We start from the raw sequence: 20,272 nt of genomic DNA on the forward strand, positions 1-20,272 counted from the left end.
GCTGAGCTGTTTACAGCTAAATGCCACAAAGCAAAGTGTGGGCAGAGTATCCCACAGGAATCAAGGACAGGAAAGCTGCAGCACTGCTTCTGCTCAGGAAAGCATTAGACCACTTCAGCTAGAGAAAGCGAGTTGCTGGAATCCCGTGTTGTTTTGTTTATCAGTCCTTGGACTGGAATTTTGAAGTTACAAAAGCTGTGTTTGCTTCCCCACACAAGTCACCACCATCATTCCGTGTTGGGAATCTTCCACATGGAAGGTGACAGGGCTGCGAGCCATCTGCCCCAGACCCAACAGAACGAGTGTTCCTGTTGGAGAGGGGCTCGCAGTTCCTGAGCCCAGGGGCTGAGCCACAGCCGTTAGTCCCCTCACGCTGCTCCCATACACCAGAATGAGCCAGGTACAGTGCTCGACTGTACAGTGCTCGACTGGAGAGGCTGGGACACATCTGTGGTACAGTAACTTCAGCAGGAACAATGACTGTGTCTTACGTATTAGCTCCGAGGCTTTACAGTAGAAACAAGGGGAATTACTGCCTTAAAAATAAATGAAAAGGCATTATCACACAGAAGTTAATGATGATTTCCCATTTTGCCACAGCTACCTCAAACAAGTCAGTTGACTCTGGCAGCGCAATTCCATCTTTACACTTAATGTTTTGTCAGCAGAGAAATTAGAGGCTTGCAGCAGCTTCCAAGTAAGCGGTTTCAGCACACGCCCTGTTTTGCTGGTATGAGCCCAGATACTGAAGGCATTTGTGGCTACTGAACCAGCAGCACTACCACCCAAAACAAGCTCTAGTCACCCCACCAGCCCAAGGAGTCGGGCTCTGCCAGGTAGTCACACAGCACGGTGCACGCTCCGGGCGGTTTGGACAAGAGGAACACTCAATTAGGCAGATCCCTCAACAAGAGAGCCGGAACACAGAACACAGGGTAACAGTGACAAGGGGGTCAGCGCTGGGATTAGGGTTTTTAAGCCCATTTCAAATACTGTGTAACGCTTTCCAGGCCTGCCAGAACCCTGCAGCCCCGTCTTCTCTGACTCGGGTTAGAGCCCTGCTGGGACAGGCACCTGACAAGCTGCACAGACTGATGTTACTGAGCTACGTACAAAACAAAGTAGGAGGGAAACGTTAAACATTTACATGTTTATTATAATTACAATTTACATTACTCCAAAGAGCAGCCCCACTGCTATGTTCTAATTCTTAGCAATAAAGTCCTACAAAAATAAATCCAAGCTTTTACAGTAACCTAGGTCAATGCATAACTAAAAAATTCTAGCTATGTAAGGGGTTCAGTCATCAAGGTGCTTTTTCAACAAAATTCCCTACCAACCGAAAAAGGGACACATGCCTATAGCAATTTAACCCACTTATTCATGCAAACAAACGTAACCCCCCCTCCCAGCCCCTCTCCCCACATACAGATTTTTAAAAACAAAAGAAAAACAACTAAACTATTTACAGTATGGGGGGGTATAGAGGAAACAAATTAAACATGCCCATCTGTTAAGCTTCATTATATGGACTCCCATCCCTAGTTTAATGAAAACATTCCATAGTGTTCCACCACAGTCTACTAGTGTACAGAGAACTGTTTGCATTTGGTACCACCTATGAGCGAGGCACAAACTGAGGCAAGAAGTCAGAGCTTCGGGTTTCCTTCCCAGACAGTCAACTACTGCCAAAAACGCTTTATTCTGAGCACAGGAGCGGAGACACTTGCCGCTCCTGTCCCGCCGAGGGCACAGCACACTGTCCCCCCACACTGCCCTGACCCAGTAAGGAGCTCCAAGCCTCTGGGAACACCCAGCCCCCTTCAGCTCGAGGGAGAGTCACGGTTCTGTGTAAACCTGCAGTACCTCCACCTGAGTACCAGCCGACAAACAGTTGCACAGTCAGTTACACTACTACATGATCAACAATCCAGTATTCCCAAGTGACAATATACATAACTCCCCAGCACCAGGAATCCACTCTTCCAGATACCAAGTGCTACTTCACACCTGCTGCTGAGAACAGTGAGACCAGCAGCACCAAAGAATCCATTTGGTTACTCAGAACAAACAAATTATAGCTGGTTTATTTCAAGTGAGCTTTGGTTCCATGTTAAAATAGCATGATTTATCTTCTTCAGGGTTCAGAAAAGGAGTCTGACTTTAAGCTTAGACTATAGCAGCCTTTGAAAGACCCAGAAAGAAGAACCATGTAAGTTAGTCTGCACTTAAAAAAAAAAAAACAAAACACAAACAAAAAAGACACCCTGAAGAAGGTACCCCTGAACACATTCCCTCTTCCAAAGAATATTCCAGCTGACATTTGCTGGTCCAAAGTAAGTCCAGAATATAAGCAGTAGTACATGAAGTTCTGTCGCTTGAGCTGAGACAGTAAACAATATGAACCATTTTCCCACATTAGTGCAGCAGTTGGTTGCTTTCTTTCTATATACAGTTTCATCCTCTCAGGAGAGATGTTAGAACCTATTCAGAAAAAAAGGCAGAATTAGATTTGGTATCATGGGGATCTTCTCCCAGGAAAAAGAAAAGCAGCAAAGTTCACACCCATGTATCAACTGAAATGCTTAGCTAGAGACTTGGCCCGAAGAAGCAGCTCTTGCTGTCTCAGACAGAAGGCTAGCCCAAGAAATCAACAGAACAATCAACGTGTTAAAACCGCTCATATTTCCTTCTACCACTTCGAAGGACAGATCAGATACAATAAGGAACAATTCTTGATATATCCATGAGACTGGAGAGCAAGAGGTTGCACAGACAGTTCAGGCAAGGAATAAGAGACAAACCTGGCTCAGAGACACTATTTATTCTTGCTAAAAAACTTGCCTCTGAAGTTACACTCTGCCAGTACCAGCTCTGTGAGTGGTTTGGTTTCGCCTTGCTGCTCCGCTACCCCTTCCACCTCGAAATCCACCACGAAAGCTGCGGCCGCGAAGGAACCGTCCAGACACTCCAAATGTCTCTGTATTGAGCTTCCTTTCTTCAGCCCACGTGGTACGCCTAGAACTGAACAAGACTGCATTCAGATGCAATATAAACGTTAAATAGTCGCCAACTCATTTAGCTGGGAAGCTTCAAGCACCCTATTTCGTTGAACTGAACTGCAACAAGAACAAGCTGCAGCATACACATGCTCACTAACTCAGTTCCTCTGCTAAGCATGGATTTGGAAGTGACAGCTGTTGGCTTTTGTAAGCTACTTTCATACCAGAAAACTAAAGATGGGCCTAGAAAAGGGTTGAACACAGTCTCACTAGCATTTCAAACCCTATCTTGTTTTTTTGAAAAATACAAACTCTTGACTCAGTGAAGCCTCTCCAGAAACCCGGGAAGCCCTGTCACAACAGAGGTTCAGCAGACTGCTACGGAGGTAGCTCCACAGCACCAGTGCGCTTCTTCCTTAGCAGAGCCTGCCTAGCCCTGAACGCCGTACAGCGAGCACTCGGAAGCAAGCTTTGCTGAAGGGAAGCAGAGACATTACCAAGGGAATTTCACATACTGACACTAAAGGGGTGTCTAACTCCACCAAGCAGTTGATAACATCAGTGTCAGCAGCAAAAGACGAAGCTTTCTCTTAATATTCCCAACATTTAATATAATGCATTTCCACAGACAGACCTGACCTCCCCTCTGCCCAAACTCCAGGCTTAGCTTGCTCCTGTCTGCAAGTTGCACCACCTTCAGCACAGCATGACCCCGATGCCGTCTCCCACAAACGAGATAAGAAATTTGTTTAAAATCAATGGGTTCAAAGTCAGTGCTGGGAAACAGAACTGGAAATTCCTGTATCATAGTTTAGGCAAGCGTATCAGTATCTGCCTAAATCCTTGCTTTTTGTTTGATTCCACTGCATGAAGCTTGGTTAATATCACCCGTGAGCCATCAAGTGTATGACAATACTCCCTTCTAAAAAGACGGCTTTGCTGACTTTCTTGCATTCTAAGATTTTTAAAGAATTAAACCATGTGACATAGATTATGTCTAGAATTCTATGCCTAAAATTGCATTAAAAAAGCAAGCTTTTGGAAAACACTCACCTAGATTTCAGTTCTGAAGAAATGTTGTCAAAGAAAGACTTGGATTTATCATAATAGCAGTTGGGTCCCAGAAGATCCTCCTCTGCATTACCGTCATTGTTTTGAGTTGCCACTCCAGGGTCCCCTTTTTCTTCCCCCGTCTCTGCTTTGTCATCTGAAGATAATAAAACGTATTACACTTCCTTGATGCATACTGAAGAGCCATCTGTTCTCTTGCTCCCTCAAACAAGATTTGAGATGCTGCCACATGTAATCATGCAGTTTCTCAGAACGAGTTTGTCTATGCAGTGTTTACTACTAGCTCAGTGATTCACATTTAATGCAGTCACAAACCTTTAAAGTTTAGTTTCTTCTTGAATTCTTTATCAAGTTCCTCTCTGTTGAATTGTGCATTTGCACTTTCAAAGTCAAAGTCACCTTCAAACTTTATTGTATTTTCCTTCACAGTAGTTGGTCTGTTTTGTCCTCTAGAACGGTTTCTGGTTCTCCTGTTTCCTGAAAGCAGGAGAGTTTAAACACTTGGTAACGCACAGGGAGGTTAAATGACTTGCTCAAGACCAGAGCAAACCAAGGTTAGAACTCAGGAGTTGCTGGCTTCTAGTCCTGTAGTTAGGCCACACCTCTTTGAAAGTAATTTCTGAACTTGGCTGTAGAAGACACATTACAGCAATACTTTAACTTTCTGCAAAACATCCCTGGATGTCAGTCTTACCATTAAGACAGAGTATACCCAACTTTCCCTCCAGTGTGAGGAGAGGAAATCAGAACAACTACTATCCCAAGAAAAGCTGAGGGAAGCAGGGAAAACTATCTTTGCTGTCTGCTATTCATCTGCAAGCATGGTACAGTCTACAAACCTGTCATGATAGCAAAGAGGAGCAGGTCACTGGTTTCAGAAAATCCACCCAAGACTCATCTACCCACAAAAGCAGCTTGTATTTGTATAGCTTCTGGTTTCCAACTGAGAAGCTATCAACTCCTTTTTGGAAAAGCTGTAACCCCTTCTACAGTGCTGCCTTCAGGCAAATTAATTTGAAGACCCGAGAGTCTGAACTTTTGTTTCCTGCCTTTTCTCATTTTGCTTGGGCAGAAATATCTGTTCGAATTTAATTTCACTTTCTTTTGACCTGTGCTTAAACTGCAGTCTTGAGATAAAAGCTCTGCTCTATGGAAGTGAGGGATCCATAGTTCCTCTCAGTTCCAAGAGCTCTGGAAATTCTTAAACAGGCTGCCCTTCCCAGTAAAAATACTTCAGGTTTCAGAGAAATCTAGTTGCTGCTGCCAACTCATAGTATCAATTTGTGTAACATACCTTCAAGTTTCTAGGAAAGACAGTAGAATTCTGACCCTGGAATGTTCTAACTTCTGTGACCCCAGAACCTATTTTTAGGGATGCATCTCTGGCTGCCCAAAGCCTTATCAAGCTTTATCTTGCTCTCAATCTTCTGTCTGATAATCCTTCACTGAAATTAACAATATTTGCCTTTATAGGCTAACGCGACTGTGTAGTGTCAGGTTAACCTACCTGATCTTCTCCTTTGAGGCCTTCTGTTTTCATCATTCACCTGTCCTTGGGTTTGCACAGGTGCTGCCTGAACTGTATCTACTGAACAAGAAGGATAAACTTAATAAAGGAGCACAAGAACAAAACTGAAACAGTTTAGTCTTGCTATGCACCTTTGAAGGATGCTTCAAAACAGCACTTTAAAGATGAAGTGGTGCACACATACCATTTGCCTTACTGCTGCCCTGTGGAACCTGCCGTCCGTTGCGCTGAACCCCTGGAGTTACTTTCACTGGGGGTGGCTTTTGTGAATTCATGTTGTCAACTGGGCCAGTCTGAACAGCCTGCTCTACCATGGGGCTTTTGCGGACTGGGTGAACAGAAGGAAAGCCAGCACCTGGAAAAATCCCAATGATTAAGTGCCTCTCAGAAAACATGCCAATGCTATTCAAACCCTACCCACTTCTATGGAGAAACCGTTTTGTCAAGAATTACTCAAAGCCTTGAGTGTTTATCGTTACATGCTATGTTTAAGTGGCATATACACTAGGTAAGGCACTACTGCCATACAAGTCGCGGCTCTCAAATTCAGAGGCTTAAAATCAGGAAATCTACCCATTTATTTCTTAATCCAAAGTTAGACACACATTAGATAAGCAAGCCAGGTCAGTCTCTTAGACAGTTTATACCAAAATCTAATTCAAGGTGTATCCTTGGTTATGCAGGATTTTACTTTACACGATACTTTAAATCTGAAGCAAAAATCCACCATTTTGAAACTGCTCAAGAAAGCTTCCCCACTTCATCAAAAAAGTTTTGCAGCAAAAGCTTAACCACCTCAACTTATCCCATTTTGTAAGCCATTTTTAGAAGTCCTTCAACTTCATTGCTTATTGTTAGCTTTCAGACAAAGAAAACCTGAAACCAGACCAGGATCTCAAAGTTACCCTTTTAAATTCCTTCTTGGTCAAGGCCAAAGTGTTACCAAGACTTCTGTTGCTCTTCCATCCAGGCTTATTTATTCACACTACAAAACATGTAAATACTTTTCATGGTTTGGTATACCTTACACCAATTATATTAAAAAGTGACAGTCTTCAGTACTCAGAAGAAACACTGCATTCTAGATTTAATTAGAAGTTTTGGAGTACTACAGGTTTATGTAGTTATGCATAAGAACTGCTTGGAAGCAAACTTTGAACATACTTTAAGAGCAAGAAAAGTGGAAAGCTGAAGAGTACACACAAACCAAGCCACTGACACTTCTCCACATGAGATATACCCAGTAGGTAACATCATGCAGGTTCCCAGTTAATGTTCACCTGGAAAACTTGCAAGGAAGACAGACATATCCTAAGAATTATTCAGTAGGACAAAGCTGCTGTGCAAGTTTAACATGAGAAAGTTTCAAAGCTTAGCCAGAATATTGAGAAAGTACGTACAGATAGATGGCCAAAACCAGAGAGTAAGTAAAAACAGTTTCATGCCAACACAAGCACACATGCTTAAGTTAAAAACAGATGAAACTAATTACCATGTTTAAATGCAGGCTGCACCTGGTCTCTCTGCTCTGAGGATGGTCAGTCTAGTATCGCTACTCAACCTCCTTTAAAAGTTTTTACACATAGAAGCAAGCACCCAGAACTATGTTATCTCAGCTTATCACAACTCAGAAATTGCTTACTGTTAGTCATGCTCTGCTAATTGGGAGTCTTGACAAGGTACTATGCCCCATCATGCATGAAATCTATCCTGATATTTCCTCATTTATAGCAATACTCCTGAATTTTCTATTAAGCTATGTCTCTAACAGCAAGGCCACCCACAATTTAAGCAGTGTGCTTGTCTTTCCAGGAAAGACTAATTAATTCCTTGCCCAGTCTCTAAGGTGACACATGTTCCTGGACAGGATGCAGCACATCAACATCCCTAAACCTCAGCCCTTTCCTGATACTTACACAAGAGGATCCGCTGTCCTGTACTTTTTTCCTCCTGTCTCTCTAATTGAGACTTCTAGGACAGGAGGAATACTTCATGTAATGAAAGGCAAAAATAGCTGAGAACAAACTAGTTCTACTAGCATTACCCATATAAGTACTATCATTCTAGGAGGGGTTAACAAGAACAGCGTGTTTGCAAGTGCCATGCAGTTCTTCCAAATATTTGGAGTCCTCAAACTGCTGTTACCCTTGGAAGAGAGCTGATGGGGCTCTGAAGACATGTCAGGCTCTGAAACAGGTTGTGGAGACGGAGAAGAACTAGGGCTGGAAGCAGCTGCTGATGCTGGAGGGCTTACCAATTTCTCTAAAGAGATAGAGGGAAGAAGAGAAAGCAAAGATATATGGATAAGATACAAGGTAGTGAAACACCTGAAGGACTTGGAAAGAGATACAAGAATCTCTAGAACAGCATTAGAGCAGCTTATTTACAGTCCATTCTGGGAATACAAGTTCTTTTTACATGTGATGTATAGGTAAGGTATGTTAGGTTAGAAATGAGCTGGCCTCAACTGTTAGCTATTCACATTACTTTCAGAAAGAAACTTTAGCTGTTTAGTTTGTTTCCTTCTTTCGTGTCCGTCTGTGTCTAAGTGAAACGCAGGCCTCCTTGCAATAAGATCATTGCACAAAGTTGTTAACTACTTATTTACTGCTTGTTGCAGCCTGACACTTGGCAAGGAATTCAGTGTTAGTTACTGTTATTTGGTTTCACAGTAGCTGCATACAAGGACTGTACCTTTATTCTAGCAAGTAAAGTTTTTACTTACCTAAACCTAACGAAGCTGCATACTGCTGGCTAAGTAAAGAGCTGGCAGCAAGCTGGCTGTAAGGTGGCATACCTCTAAACGGGCTGTAAGGCACATGTGGCTGAAAGGATGATGTAGAGGCAGAGCCCAGTGAAGACTGTAACAAGACAAAGTACATTTCCATTTACAGCGTCCAGAAGTCAACTTGCTTTGGCAGTGATTCTCTACTTCACATACAGCATTACTAAAGCTTAAGTAAATACCGAGAAGGGTTAGTTTACCTCTTTATGATTTTCCTGCATTCTCAGCTAGGTAAACTAGCTCTGGCTTTTGTTGACTGAAGTCTTTAATGCTGCTGCTATTTTAAACATTACAACAAAATTCAGGATGCTTCAATCTGAAGATTCCTGGAGACACGTACCGGCCTTCATTTTTATAAGTTTATACCAAAATCAAGTCTTTCATCACCAACGTTTTATCATAGCTTCCAATCAACACTTCAGGCTAACTTACTTGGACAATGGCAGGATCTTGTGGCAGAGTATGTTGAGCTTTTGGAGGTTCACAGACAGTGATGTCTTTGATGTCACTTCCTCGAAAAATAATGTATTCATAGATTTCTTCCCTTGGAGGAGCAGGTCTGTCTGTGGGCCGGTCTTCAGTACCAAAGGATCGCACTTTAGCATTAGAAAGATTACTATTAGTCCAGTATTACCATTGCAGCATTGTGTAAGTTAAGACTTACGCAATTAAAAAGTACTTTTGTAATACTTGCCAAAAGTAACAAAAAAAAAAAAGGTTACCTCCAGAACTCTGAATCTCCTTATCGCACACATCTGTTCCCTCAAATGCATAAACTGTATAAACAGTTTTGTTTATATCAAGCTGTGAAGGTAAAGACCATAGACCAGCTGGAGTGAAGAATCCTACTCCAAAACTGAGGACTTCCCCACAGTGCTACACTGCCATATTCCCCTTCCCTCCCCAGCCCCTGTCCTATGTAAGCATTCAGCTTGAGACAACTGCCACTGCAAGAGACCACAGGAGAGGCCCCTGAAGCAGCAGGGGAAAAAAATCTTAGAAGCCTTTAGAGCTCAAAGTTGCACCTTTGGTTTCATGTTTTTATTATACAGATAGAGGTAAAGTTTTATCAATGACAAGAGCTTCCTATTAAAATTCTCTCTACTCCATGCCACTGGTTTTATTATTAATATCCACTGACTACGAAGCAAGCTTTTAGTGATAAATCCAAAACCTCAGTGCCTACTGAGGCTTTACTGAGTCCCAGCTATTGGAACGCTTGAGCAGGTACTAACCAATGATGTTACACATTAGAGTGGGAAAAAAGCTGCAGTTGACTGTGTGGCAGCTACCAGTTACCAGGTAGAAGCATAAATTAATTTGAGCCATTAAAGAAGAGGAAGTCAGGCTCAGACTTACTGAATTGTTAGTGCAGGAAAATAGGTAGCATAGTTACATCACTGACATATGAAAGCTTGACATTTCAGCCACAAGTTACAGAAGCTCATCAAGTTTACTAGTCTAGTTGTTTTCTGTCTTTGCGAGGCTTTGCCAGTTCAGATAAGCACCAGCACATACTGGTTTGATGTATGCTTTCTGCCAATAGAAGAATTCTGTATTGGAGTTGCATCAATTGCTTCTAACAGGTTACCATAGAAGTACTCAACCTCTCCACCAGGACATGCCACGATTCCTGCAGTACCTTTACAAATTATGTCTTTAACAGACCTTTCACAAGCACCTGCCATGTCACCATCTGTGGTCATGTGCCAGCCAGCTGCCATTCCCACTGCACAGCTGGAAAGATATAAGCAGACAGCCCTGTCACATGGATGATAGGGGACAGGGGGCACTACAGCTTCCCCAGAAAAAGGGCAGCAAAAAAGTGGACCCACTCAACCCCAGTGTCGAGCATCCCCGGTACACTATACTCTTACTAACTTACTAGGAGTGTTGACGGTTGTAGACAGAGCTACGCATCAAGAGTCCTGTTCTCAGAGATGAAAAGCTGTATCCAGGTGGTTCCCCCCACCAAGCAGCAGCTAGTGCTGCAAGCGGTCTTCACCTCTGATCAACATGTATGTCAGCTCACAAGGAGCAGTAGCTCCGGATACAGCAGGTCAATGCCAAACTTTGTCCCTATCACGCTGATGCTGTTGAGCACCTCAGCTTACACCTAACTGGAAGGGAATCTTAACTGGTGCAAGGACAAGCTGTCAGTCACTTCCTTTGAATGACTGTCTTCCATTAGTTCCTAGGGTATATAACCTCTCCAAGTTATTTTAGATCTCCAGCTGCTGTTTGATCATATTACAGCTGTAACCTAGTCAACTACAAGCAGATTATAAACTGAAAGCAATGCTTATGGCCTTTTAGATATGAACTGTACCACTGATATCCCCGTTCAAGATTAATTACAGCACACAGCTCATGGCAAGACATACTAAAGCTATCCAGGGACTACTGCAGAATCCCACAGCTAGCTTGGAAAGCACACCTTCTCTGAGCACCAGGATCAGCCTGTCAGCTTCCACATGGAGAAACATGTGACCTGCAAAGCCCAAAGCTGTCCAGGCAGCTTCGCAGCTGGCTGGTCCCAAGGTGGCTACAACTACCTGAAAGGAGGTTGTAGCGAGGTGGGGGTCAGTCTCTTCTCCCAAGTAACAAGCGATAGGACAAGAGGAAACAGCCTCAAGTTGCACCAGGGGAGGTTTAGATTGGACATGAGGAAAACTTTCTTCACCGAAAGGGTTGTCAAGCATTGGAACAGTCTGCCCAGGGAAATGGTGGAGTCACCATCCCTGGAAGTATTTAAAAGACGTGTAGATGTGGTGCTCGGGGACATGGTTTAGTGGTGGACTTGGCAGTGCTAGGTTTATGGTTGGACTTGATGATCTTAAAGGTCTTTTCCAACCTAAACGATTCTATGATTCTAACTAAAAAGGTGGAAAACTATGTCCTTGTTGTAGACAAAACAGCAGCGAGGGCATTTGAAAGGGCTGTAGGAGTTGAGCATGCCTGCCCTTGCATTTGAAGTGTTTAATGGTTTCTGGCACATCACAAAGTACAGCTTTAAGTTTCTGCGGAGGTCCAAAGGGCTGTCTCCCATGAAGAGTTACAGTGACTATTGTTTACAGATGAACAGGAAATCAATCCCACACCATGCTGCAGCTAGTGTTTTACAATACAGTTTGTATTCATGTGTAGGGCTCTGTTGAGCTAGACTTCTGGAGGGTCAGGAAGCATAACAAGAGTGACTGGATGTCTGGAAAGCAGAGCTTACGTGGGTATTTCTTGCTCAAAAACTCTAGTTTCTTCAGACTTCTACAGAAGGGGGAGTAAGTTTCTGATGTTCACTGCTGACAGGATAGTAATGGGTTTAAACTTCCTTTGTTTGCAATTTAAGTTTAGCATCTAACAAGACAGACAACTTTCTTGCAGTGCTTAATTAAGCACATGGAATCTCCTTATCCAGTGTTTAAGACATTGTGCATATGTTGAGATTTAACAGGAACCAAATACAAATCAATTGAAGTTAGTCCGGCTTCGAGTAAGAGGCTGAACCAGATTTCTTCCTGAGGTCTTTTTCAACCTAAATTTTTCTTCGTATCACTCAGATGATAAAAGTCAAGAGAATAGCACTTGCATTACATACTGAAGTTGTCTGAGCCTTAAACAGTGGCATCTAGGGCTTAATAATAATTTACTAGCTATCTGGACAACTTCAACCACATGTCAGTAATTCATGGTTCTTCTAACCCTTCAGAGATCAAGTGTTTTAAACCACTGTCCCCCCAAAGCACAGGGTTGATATTGCTGTCACCAACTTCAACATTGTTGCTATGTTTATAATTCTGACACTAATTTTGATATAAAGTCTCTAAATTTAAAAAACCCTCCGAGCTAAAATGAAAAGCAGGGTTTGTACTGTAAAGTTGATAGAGCAGCACTTTAAGTGGGGAAAAATGTATTCTCCGTCCATTGTAACAACTACTTCTTAGGCATTCCAGTTCATCAAAACTGAACACTAAGAGACCAATAAATACATGAACTGACAGAAATCTTATACAGAGCACGTACTTTTCCACACCATAAAGCACTTTAATCACATATGCCTTTGAAAAACACCACATACAGTAAAGGAATTGCATCCTGCTTGCAACCTCTCTGTCGTGGTTTAACCCCAGCCGGCAACTGAGCCCCACCCAGCCGCTCGCTCACTCCCCCGGTGGGATGGGGGAGAGAATCAGAAGGGTAAAAGTGAGAAAACTCGTGGGTTGAGATAAAGACAGTTTAATAGGGAAAGCAAAAGCCACGCACGCAAGCAAAGCAAAACAAGGGATTCATTCACTGCTTCCCATCGGCAGGCAGGTGTTCAGCCATCTCCAGGAAAGCAGGGCTCCATCACGCCTAACGGTGACTTGGGAAGACAAACGCCATCGCTCCAAACGCCCCCCCTTCCTTCTTCTTCCCCCAGCTTTCTATGCTGAGCATGACGCCATATGGTGTGGAATGTCCCTTGGGTCAGTTGGGGTCAGCTGTCCCGGCTGTGTCCCCTCCCAGCTTCTTGCGCCCCCCAGCCTGCTCGCTGGTGGGGTGGGGTGAGAGGCAGAAAAGGCCTTGACTCTGTGTCAGCACTGCTCAGCAGTAACGAAAACATCCCCGTGTTATCAACACTGTTTCCAGCACAAATCCAAAACACAGCCCCATCCTAGCTACTAGGAAGAAAATTAACTCTATCCCAGCCAAAACCAGCACACTCTCAATTACTTTGAATGAAACACTAACATAAATAGCTCCATTTGTACATTTAAACAAACAGCTATGTCACTAGGAAAAAAGCAAATTTAGGAAAACTCACATTTTTAACTTCAGAATACACACTAATACGTGTCAAGTACTCATGTCCAGCATCACATAAATGTTATACTGAATAAATACTGTGGCACAGGCTGCCTTGAGGATAGCTGAGAATCAGGAAAGTCAGTGTCTCATGCCAGCAGGTAGTCTTTCAAAACAAAAGATGTTTGGTTTATGGACAATCCTGATGGGTTGCTGAAGGCAATGAAGGTGAGAACTTCCCAGAACAGAGATTGACAAAACTCAGGGAAAGAAAAAGCTGATGCACCTTAGCTGGAGTAGCAAAGCTGGACATTAAAAGCAGTACAGAAATAAGATCTTGTTCGAGAGACTAAACAAGACAGGACAGGTTTTTCTCAGAGTAAATACAGGAGTTCCCAGCACAGGTGACAACCGAATCCAAATGACACCATTTAAGTAGAAGATAAAGATCAGTATTTCTACAGGGAAACAAGATGCAAAGCCTGCGAGGTAGGAAGAGCCAGACCCACGTGCAGATACCCCACAGCGCTCTGTACAGGAGCTCTCACGCCCTTCACCTGAGCAGAGTCCAGTCATTGATCATGAAAGGAACAAAGACACATCAACAGCAACTCTTGTTTTCCCCAGCACTGGACTGGGGCCCTGCTCAAACCAAGCACTGAGATACTGCCAGGCATCTACGTACAGACAGGGGAGGGGAACCAAACCATGAACTGTGATGCAGATCATCACCTTTCTGGTTCTGACAATAGCCAGCATTGCTGGCAGCTCTTCTTCCTCTTCAGCGGACTTGTAACTTCCCGTGAAAGCCAAGGGCTCCTCAGCATCCCGTGCCCTGCCCGCCCCGCCGCCTCCAAGCGCCCCTCCGGGTAGGCACAGCAAGACCCCGCCACAGCCCCTGCCCGTCCCCGCGTCGCGGAGCGGCCTCCCAAATGCTGACTCACGGAAAGCCAGCAGCGCCGAAGACGCGGGGCTCCAACCCCGCCGCCCCTCCAGCTCCCCGCACCCCGCCCCGGCCGCAAGCGCGGCCGAGCCGCGGGCCCCGCCGCAACACTTCAGGGCGGGCGGGCTCCGGCCGCCCCTCGCCCAGGCCGAGCTCATTGTTCAGGGGACGGAGGCGGCGGGCGAGGCGGGCGGCCCCCCCCTGCGTCCCCTCAGCGAGCGCTGGGCCGCGGCGACGGCGCCAGAGCCAGCCTAGGCCCGACCCCCCGCCACCGCCCCGGGAGGGCCCCGCCGCGCCGCCTCACCCTTGGCCAGCGCCACGGTTGAGTTCTCGGTGTCGATGGTGTAGAGGATGCCCTCATAGCGGATCTGCGCCTTAGAGATCAGGCTGATCTTGCTGCCGATGTAGGGGGTCCCCGAACTCATGGCGGCGGCGGCGCTGGGCCGGGCCGAGGGGAGGGAGGAGGCCGCGCGGGTCGCCGCACCGCCGCGCGGACCCGCCGCGCCCGCCCACGCACACTGCGGAGCCGGGAGCGCCGCCGCGCCCGCCTTATATAGGGCGGAGGGAGACGGGCTGGGGGGGGGCAGGGCGGGGGCGTGCTGCGGCCCCGCCGCGCATGCGCCGCCGCCGCCTGCTATTGACCAGACGGGAGACGGGGTCAGACGGGGAAGGAAGGGAGGGGGGTGAGGAGGGGGGGGAAGCCCGGAGCCCGCGTCACGTGACCAGCCCAGGCGAGGGTGCCACGTGCGCTGCGGGCGGGGCGGAGCGAGGCGGGGCGGGGCGAGAGCTCGCGCTCTTCCCGCGCAGCGCCGCAGCCGCCAGGGCTGAGGAGAGCAGGGGGCGGGCCCCGCCCGGCGGCGGGTAACGGCAGGGCCGGGCCGGGCCGCGCCGCGTCGCGTTACTGACACAGCCGAGCGGCATGTCACTGCCCACTCACCCGCGTCGCAGAGATTTTGTCACATAACGCGGGGGGGGGGGGGGGTGTCGCCTCCCCCGCACCACCCCCCCGCCGAGCCGGTCTCTGAGGGGAGCTTTTCCCGCCCTGAGAGCCGCCTGCCGCCTCACCTCACCCCGCTCTCCACCAGGCCCCCCTGGGGTTCTGCAGCAGAGAGGCTGCTCCAAGACTTCCCGCGGACGCCAGCTGCCTCAAGCCACAGCAGCACTCTGACTAGAACAGGGATGGCTGCCTCCTGCCCGAGCCCCTTTTCTTTCCTCTGATGCCATGGTAGTTGAAGAGCCTGGTTGCGTGCTGGAAGAGCCCTTGGTGCATGCCGGGGGCCTGCCCCATGGGGCGCACACCGTGCCTTTGTTGAGCAGGAGATGGGATGTACCCGGTGCATTGATGGCGGCAAGTCACATCGTGGCAGAGGGACCACAATGCTAGGCCGCAGCTGGAGAATGAATCTTTCAGTGCTGCGTCTCCTGGGATTTCTCCAGCTCCCCAGCCATCTGTGGGTCAATGAGAGGCAACCGGTAGCATCTGGCAGACATAGTCACAGGAGGTGAAGTCACTACCAACGTGAGGGTGGATGGGGATCAGGCAAGGCAGTTACATTTGGGGCAGCAGGTCAGAGTGCACAAATCTCACTAATTTGTGCGACGCAAATGAATAAGATTCAAAAGCAGCAGCTGCAGACAATACAGTGGGAGTCATTGTCTAAGTGTAAAGAGGTTTGCTGGAGTGGCATGCGCCCATGCCTTGGTTACATGTCTTCCATCAGTGATACAACAGCGACACAGTAGTATGCAATCCACAGGTTTATCCTCATGTCACGACGACCTGCTTCCTTGCGCACCATGGCTCAGAGAGCTGTTCTCCAAATTCCCCAAGCTGTCCACCCTGAGACCTTATGTATTTTATGGTGCTACTTTTCATGCTGTTTATACAGCCTGGAGAGCAGATCTCCCTGTCTGAACAGGGAAGACGCCTTCCTTCTCACTATCTTTTATGGATACACGTGCAGTCTTCCTCTTGTTAAATTTTCATTGTTCTGGCATGGAGAGAGTTGCTTAAAAAAAAAAAGTAGTAAATTATTTCATATATATTAATTGGGCAAACAGTATTTTTTAATAAGAAAGTCAGCCTTTAAAGTAAATCTTTTTAGATTTTTAGCTCGGCCTTAAGTATAACCTACACAAAGCAAGAAAAAATTCCTTTTTTACTGCAGTAAACAGTGCCTTTAGCGGGTAAATTACTCGTTAGAAACTTCCCTGATGAAAAAAATCATCTAGCTCCCCTGTATGAGGAGTGTCTAGTTTAAGAATGTGGAAAAGTTCAAATGGAGAAAAAATAGGGCGAGAAATAATAGTAATAAAATGCTCAGTTCGGGGCAGACACAAATAATTATTTTGAATGGGAAAAATGATGTCAGTATAGGCAATGCAACCAAAGGTAGAGAAGCAGTAGTCCCTCTTTTGGTTTATATTCTCCAACGCCACAATATATTTAACTTGATGTTCCTTATTTCCACTCTTAAAATATTTTTTAGAAATGGTAAATGGGCCTCCGGGTTTTTCAATTCAACTCGTTTTTTTCTTCATGCACACCAAAATGTCACCGATTCATAAGTACCTCTAGTTCCAGTATTTTGTTCTGTATTCAGCAAAAGGTATTACGATTGTTTTATCCTTTCACTTTTTTTAAATACCAGGAAAGAGAAAGGGACAATCATGTACCCATGCAGCAATGTGGATGCCCCAGGAAGACTAATTAAAGCAGTGTGGAAAAGAAGAATACACCAAAGTGGCATAAACTCTACACTGGTAAGGAGAGAGATGCAAACATACAGAATTTTAGTTATAATCATCATGGCCATAAATCGACCTGCCTCTGGAGGATACTCTCACTGTAATGAATTTCCTCAGTATCTTTTGTTTGACAACAGTCAGAGATAACAAGTGATCAGCAAGAAGAAATATGACACCTGACATTTTAAATGCCCTCTTAGTGTTATTTATTCTGCTAAAAAATACAGTTCTTCATCCATTAAGTGTTGAAAGGGGGAATGAAAGGGCATCTTTCACTGTGTAAATTCATGACAAGCGTGCGATCCTGGGCATCCCTCATATGAAGAGGGAATATTTGGCTTCATATGAAGAAGCTGATTGCAGTTCATCATGGTACTAGGAAGAAACCTAGCAGAGTTGCACCTCATGATAGCAGCAGGCACAGCTTTCACAGAACAGCATTTTGGACCACTGGTAACTGTGGTCTTTGGAGACTGGAGGTAGGGTACAGTCAGAGTATGTAACTACATAGCTAGTTCATTTACAAGAAAACCTATGTTGCCAGAACTAAGGAGACTCCCATGGCAGTTGGAATGCAACTAGTGTCATTTGGGATGGTCACCACCGATATATCTAATGACATTTCGCAGTCGTTAAAAGAGAAACCTGTGACTTACAGCAATGATGAAAATTTGTGGGGTGTATGATGGTGAGAGAGCACTTAACGTGGTGGCTGATGGCCATGTCCTTGGCAATGTGAGCTGAACTGACATCTGACAGAGTTAATGACAGAGGGCAGCTGTTGGAAAGACATCTGTAACAAGCTCCCACTGCTGGAAGAAGTGAGCCAGGCACTGGCACACCTCTTGCACCTGGGGACAGTGGGATATGTTTGCAGTTGGTGGCAAAGAGGAGAGAAAAGAGACTAGCATGGAAAATGGAGGAGGTTAAAGTGGAACAGATATTTGAATTTGGGTGTGGCAAACAAAACAAATATACAAAGGAAGGGAGAAACATGTGAGCCCTAGAGGAAGAAAAGTTAGAAACATACCAGTAGTTTCAAAGAAAAAAGTGGTAGCTTCAGGGAAGGAGGGTACGGTCACCAAGTACAGAACACGATTCTGTAGTGGTGCGAAGAATAGGCAGTAGAAAACAGCCCAGGAATGAAGCAGGGACTAGAGAAGATGGAGAAACCGAAAAGATGCAGGAAAGATGAGAAGGAAAAAAAAAGATTAATCTATGTAAGTGTTTTTATTCTAAATAAAGAAAAGCAGAGACAGTAGAATAAATAAAAAAAATGTGAAGTCAACTGAAGGAAACTAGAATAAAGGGAAGATAGAGGGAAGGAGAATGGAATAAGGAAATGAAAAAATAGAAACATGAATAAGTAGAAAAAAATTGAAAACTTGGTAACTTTTATTTAGATAATGTGTGCTTCATACAATTAGTTTCTCCATTTCCCACAGTCTTAAGAAAAAGATACAATGATGTATGTAGGAAATAGTGCTTCATTACATTAGTTTGTCTTGCATCTCAGGAAAAGGGGTATCTCTTCTGAAAAAAATTCCATCAAAACAATAGGTGTAGTTTTCTTTTTTATTCCAGAAATAAATACAGAGATTGTAATACATGTAATACTGTTCTGTCCTCTCTCCCCTTTCTCTCTTTCTCTTTTTCTCAGTTTTGAGTCTGTGCCTCAGACATTTCAATTTTGACATCTTTCATTCCACCCCCATGTATCAAATTTAAAGTCAGGTTAACTCCTGGATTTCAATGAAATATTTTATAAAATGTCATAGTTTTAGGCTTTTGTGGGATTGGCTCTCTTAATTAGTACCTTGACTGGGCACTTAGTGGAACTGGCATAAATCTGCATTATTCCATTGCATTTCTCAGCGGTCCAAATGCATTGCACAGTCAAGACAAAACATAATTTATCAAAGAGGATGTGAGGCAGAGAGCTTAAACTTCTTACCCACAAAGCTTGTGAGTGTCAAAGCAGGACCACAACTGTATGAAATACAAATATAAAAGGAGGAAATGTTTGCGTGAGTTTGGCTGAAAACAAACATTATTTTGTACAGATACACAGTCTTTATAAGGTATGGTGTCAGTATCTGAGATTAAAAAAGTAGCATTTTGAATTACCTACTAGATTGAATGTGTTCTTAATCTATACTTTTTAACCAGCTTTATTATAAATACACTCAAATTAAAATAATATATCTTTATTTTCTTGTTCCATGTATGCATTCAATACCACTTTTCATACTGTAGTCAGTTTACTCTTCCCTGCTAAATCAATCAATTTCTATAGGGAAAGACAGTTCTTTGCTACAACACAAAATGATAATTTCTTTTTGTATTTGTGAAAATCCAATGGTAAAATTATGAAAAAATGCTGGAGAATTTTTCTGTTTGTGTAGCACTTCCATGTGGAAGATTCAGATTACCATGTGGGGATTCAAATTACCAGTCTGACTTATAAAATTTTCAGTTTTTTAAGATAGGTTCAATATATCCACTTAAATTTATGGGATAAGCCAACAGTGCCGTTCTGACCTGCCTAGTCTTGGCTGTTTGTACCTCATGAATCTACCGGGCCTACTTATAAAAGTTGTGTTTGACTACCTGAACCTATAGAGGTTAGAAGTCATCAGGACACTTTTGATGCAACAGAGTAAGGAGGGAACATACATGTACTTATTTTTCTAAAACTGAAGTATCTTGGACATGCATAATATCTTTTATTAGAATGAACACAAACTGCTATTCCAGACTTTTTTCACACTCACATCACTACACTAGAGTGTCTACTTTACAAGCTGTAAAAATGAGACTAAAAAACCACACTCAGTACTAGACATAAGACCAAGAACACAGCCCAAAATCCTGTCTGCTGTTGTGATTCATTTCATCATTCAAGCATGGGGGGATGGAGCAGTTACAGAAAGGCAAATACCTTTTATACTGAGGCTTTCTGAATCACAAATGGCAAGATGAAGTTATCCTGGCTAACTAGGTAGTGATTTATTCACAGATGTGGAAGCTGGAGATAATTTTAAGAGATCCTTTCATGAAGACAGGTAAATGGATAATGTATGTGATACAAAAAAGGTTAATGAAGCTGAAGTTTGCAGTTTGGTCACAAAAATTGAAGGATGAAGTCTTACAAGCCAGACCTAGATTCTAAAAATGGTGTTTAGGCATCTGTCTCCCATTCAAATGAGTAAGAGGATTCAGACCTAAGTTTAGAAATAATTAGGGCATAAAGAGAGATAGTTGTCTATCTAGGACAGTGGGGAGCACTGAACATAGCCTAAAATACAAAGATCCATTAGGAAAAATCTCTGACTGTTTTGGTTTTTTTGCTGCATAGGCTGCTTTTTCTTGGGTAGTGTTGCGCTGAAGTGAAATGCAAGCCTCTGTGTATG

The 20,272-nt window shown here is 44.4% G+C and overlaps 1 protein-coding gene across 4 annotated transcripts; it reads right to left on the bottom strand.

Moving 5' to 3' along the window:
* Window positions 1–1,135: 1,135 nt before the first annotated feature.
* LSM14B (LSM family member 14B) lies at window positions 1,136–14,604 on the bottom strand. Of its 4 annotated transcripts, none has more exons than XM_076351795.1 (10): window positions 14,416–14,604; window positions 8,819–8,982; window positions 8,327–8,462; window positions 7,747–7,863; window positions 5,786–5,956; window positions 5,581–5,658; window positions 4,389–4,550; window positions 4,056–4,209; window positions 2,845–3,024; window positions 1,136–2,484 (listed from the first exon to the last, which is right to left on the bottom strand). In XM_076351795.1, the coding sequence occupies exons 1-9, from the start codon at window positions 14,534–14,536 to the stop codon at window positions 2,853–2,855; spliced, it is 1,275 nt and encodes a 424-aa protein (XP_076207910.1). In that variant the 5' UTR covers window positions 14,537–14,604; the 3' UTR covers window positions 1,136–2,484; window positions 2,845–2,852. The 4 variants fall into 4 exon arrangements, with proteins under 4 accessions (XP_076207910.1, XP_076207909.1, XP_076207912.1 ...); XM_076351794.1 differs by having other exon boundaries at window positions 5,581–5,661; XM_076351797.1 differs by lacking the exon at window positions 7,747–7,863.
* Window positions 14,605–20,272: the final 5,668 nt, after the last annotated feature.

Source organism: Aptenodytes patagonicus, chromosome 14 (assembly GCF_965638725.1).
Source record: "Aptenodytes patagonicus chromosome 14, bAptPat1.pri.cur, whole genome shotgun sequence".
Taxonomy (NCBI): Eukaryota; Metazoa; Chordata; class Aves; order Sphenisciformes; family Spheniscidae; genus Aptenodytes; species Aptenodytes patagonicus.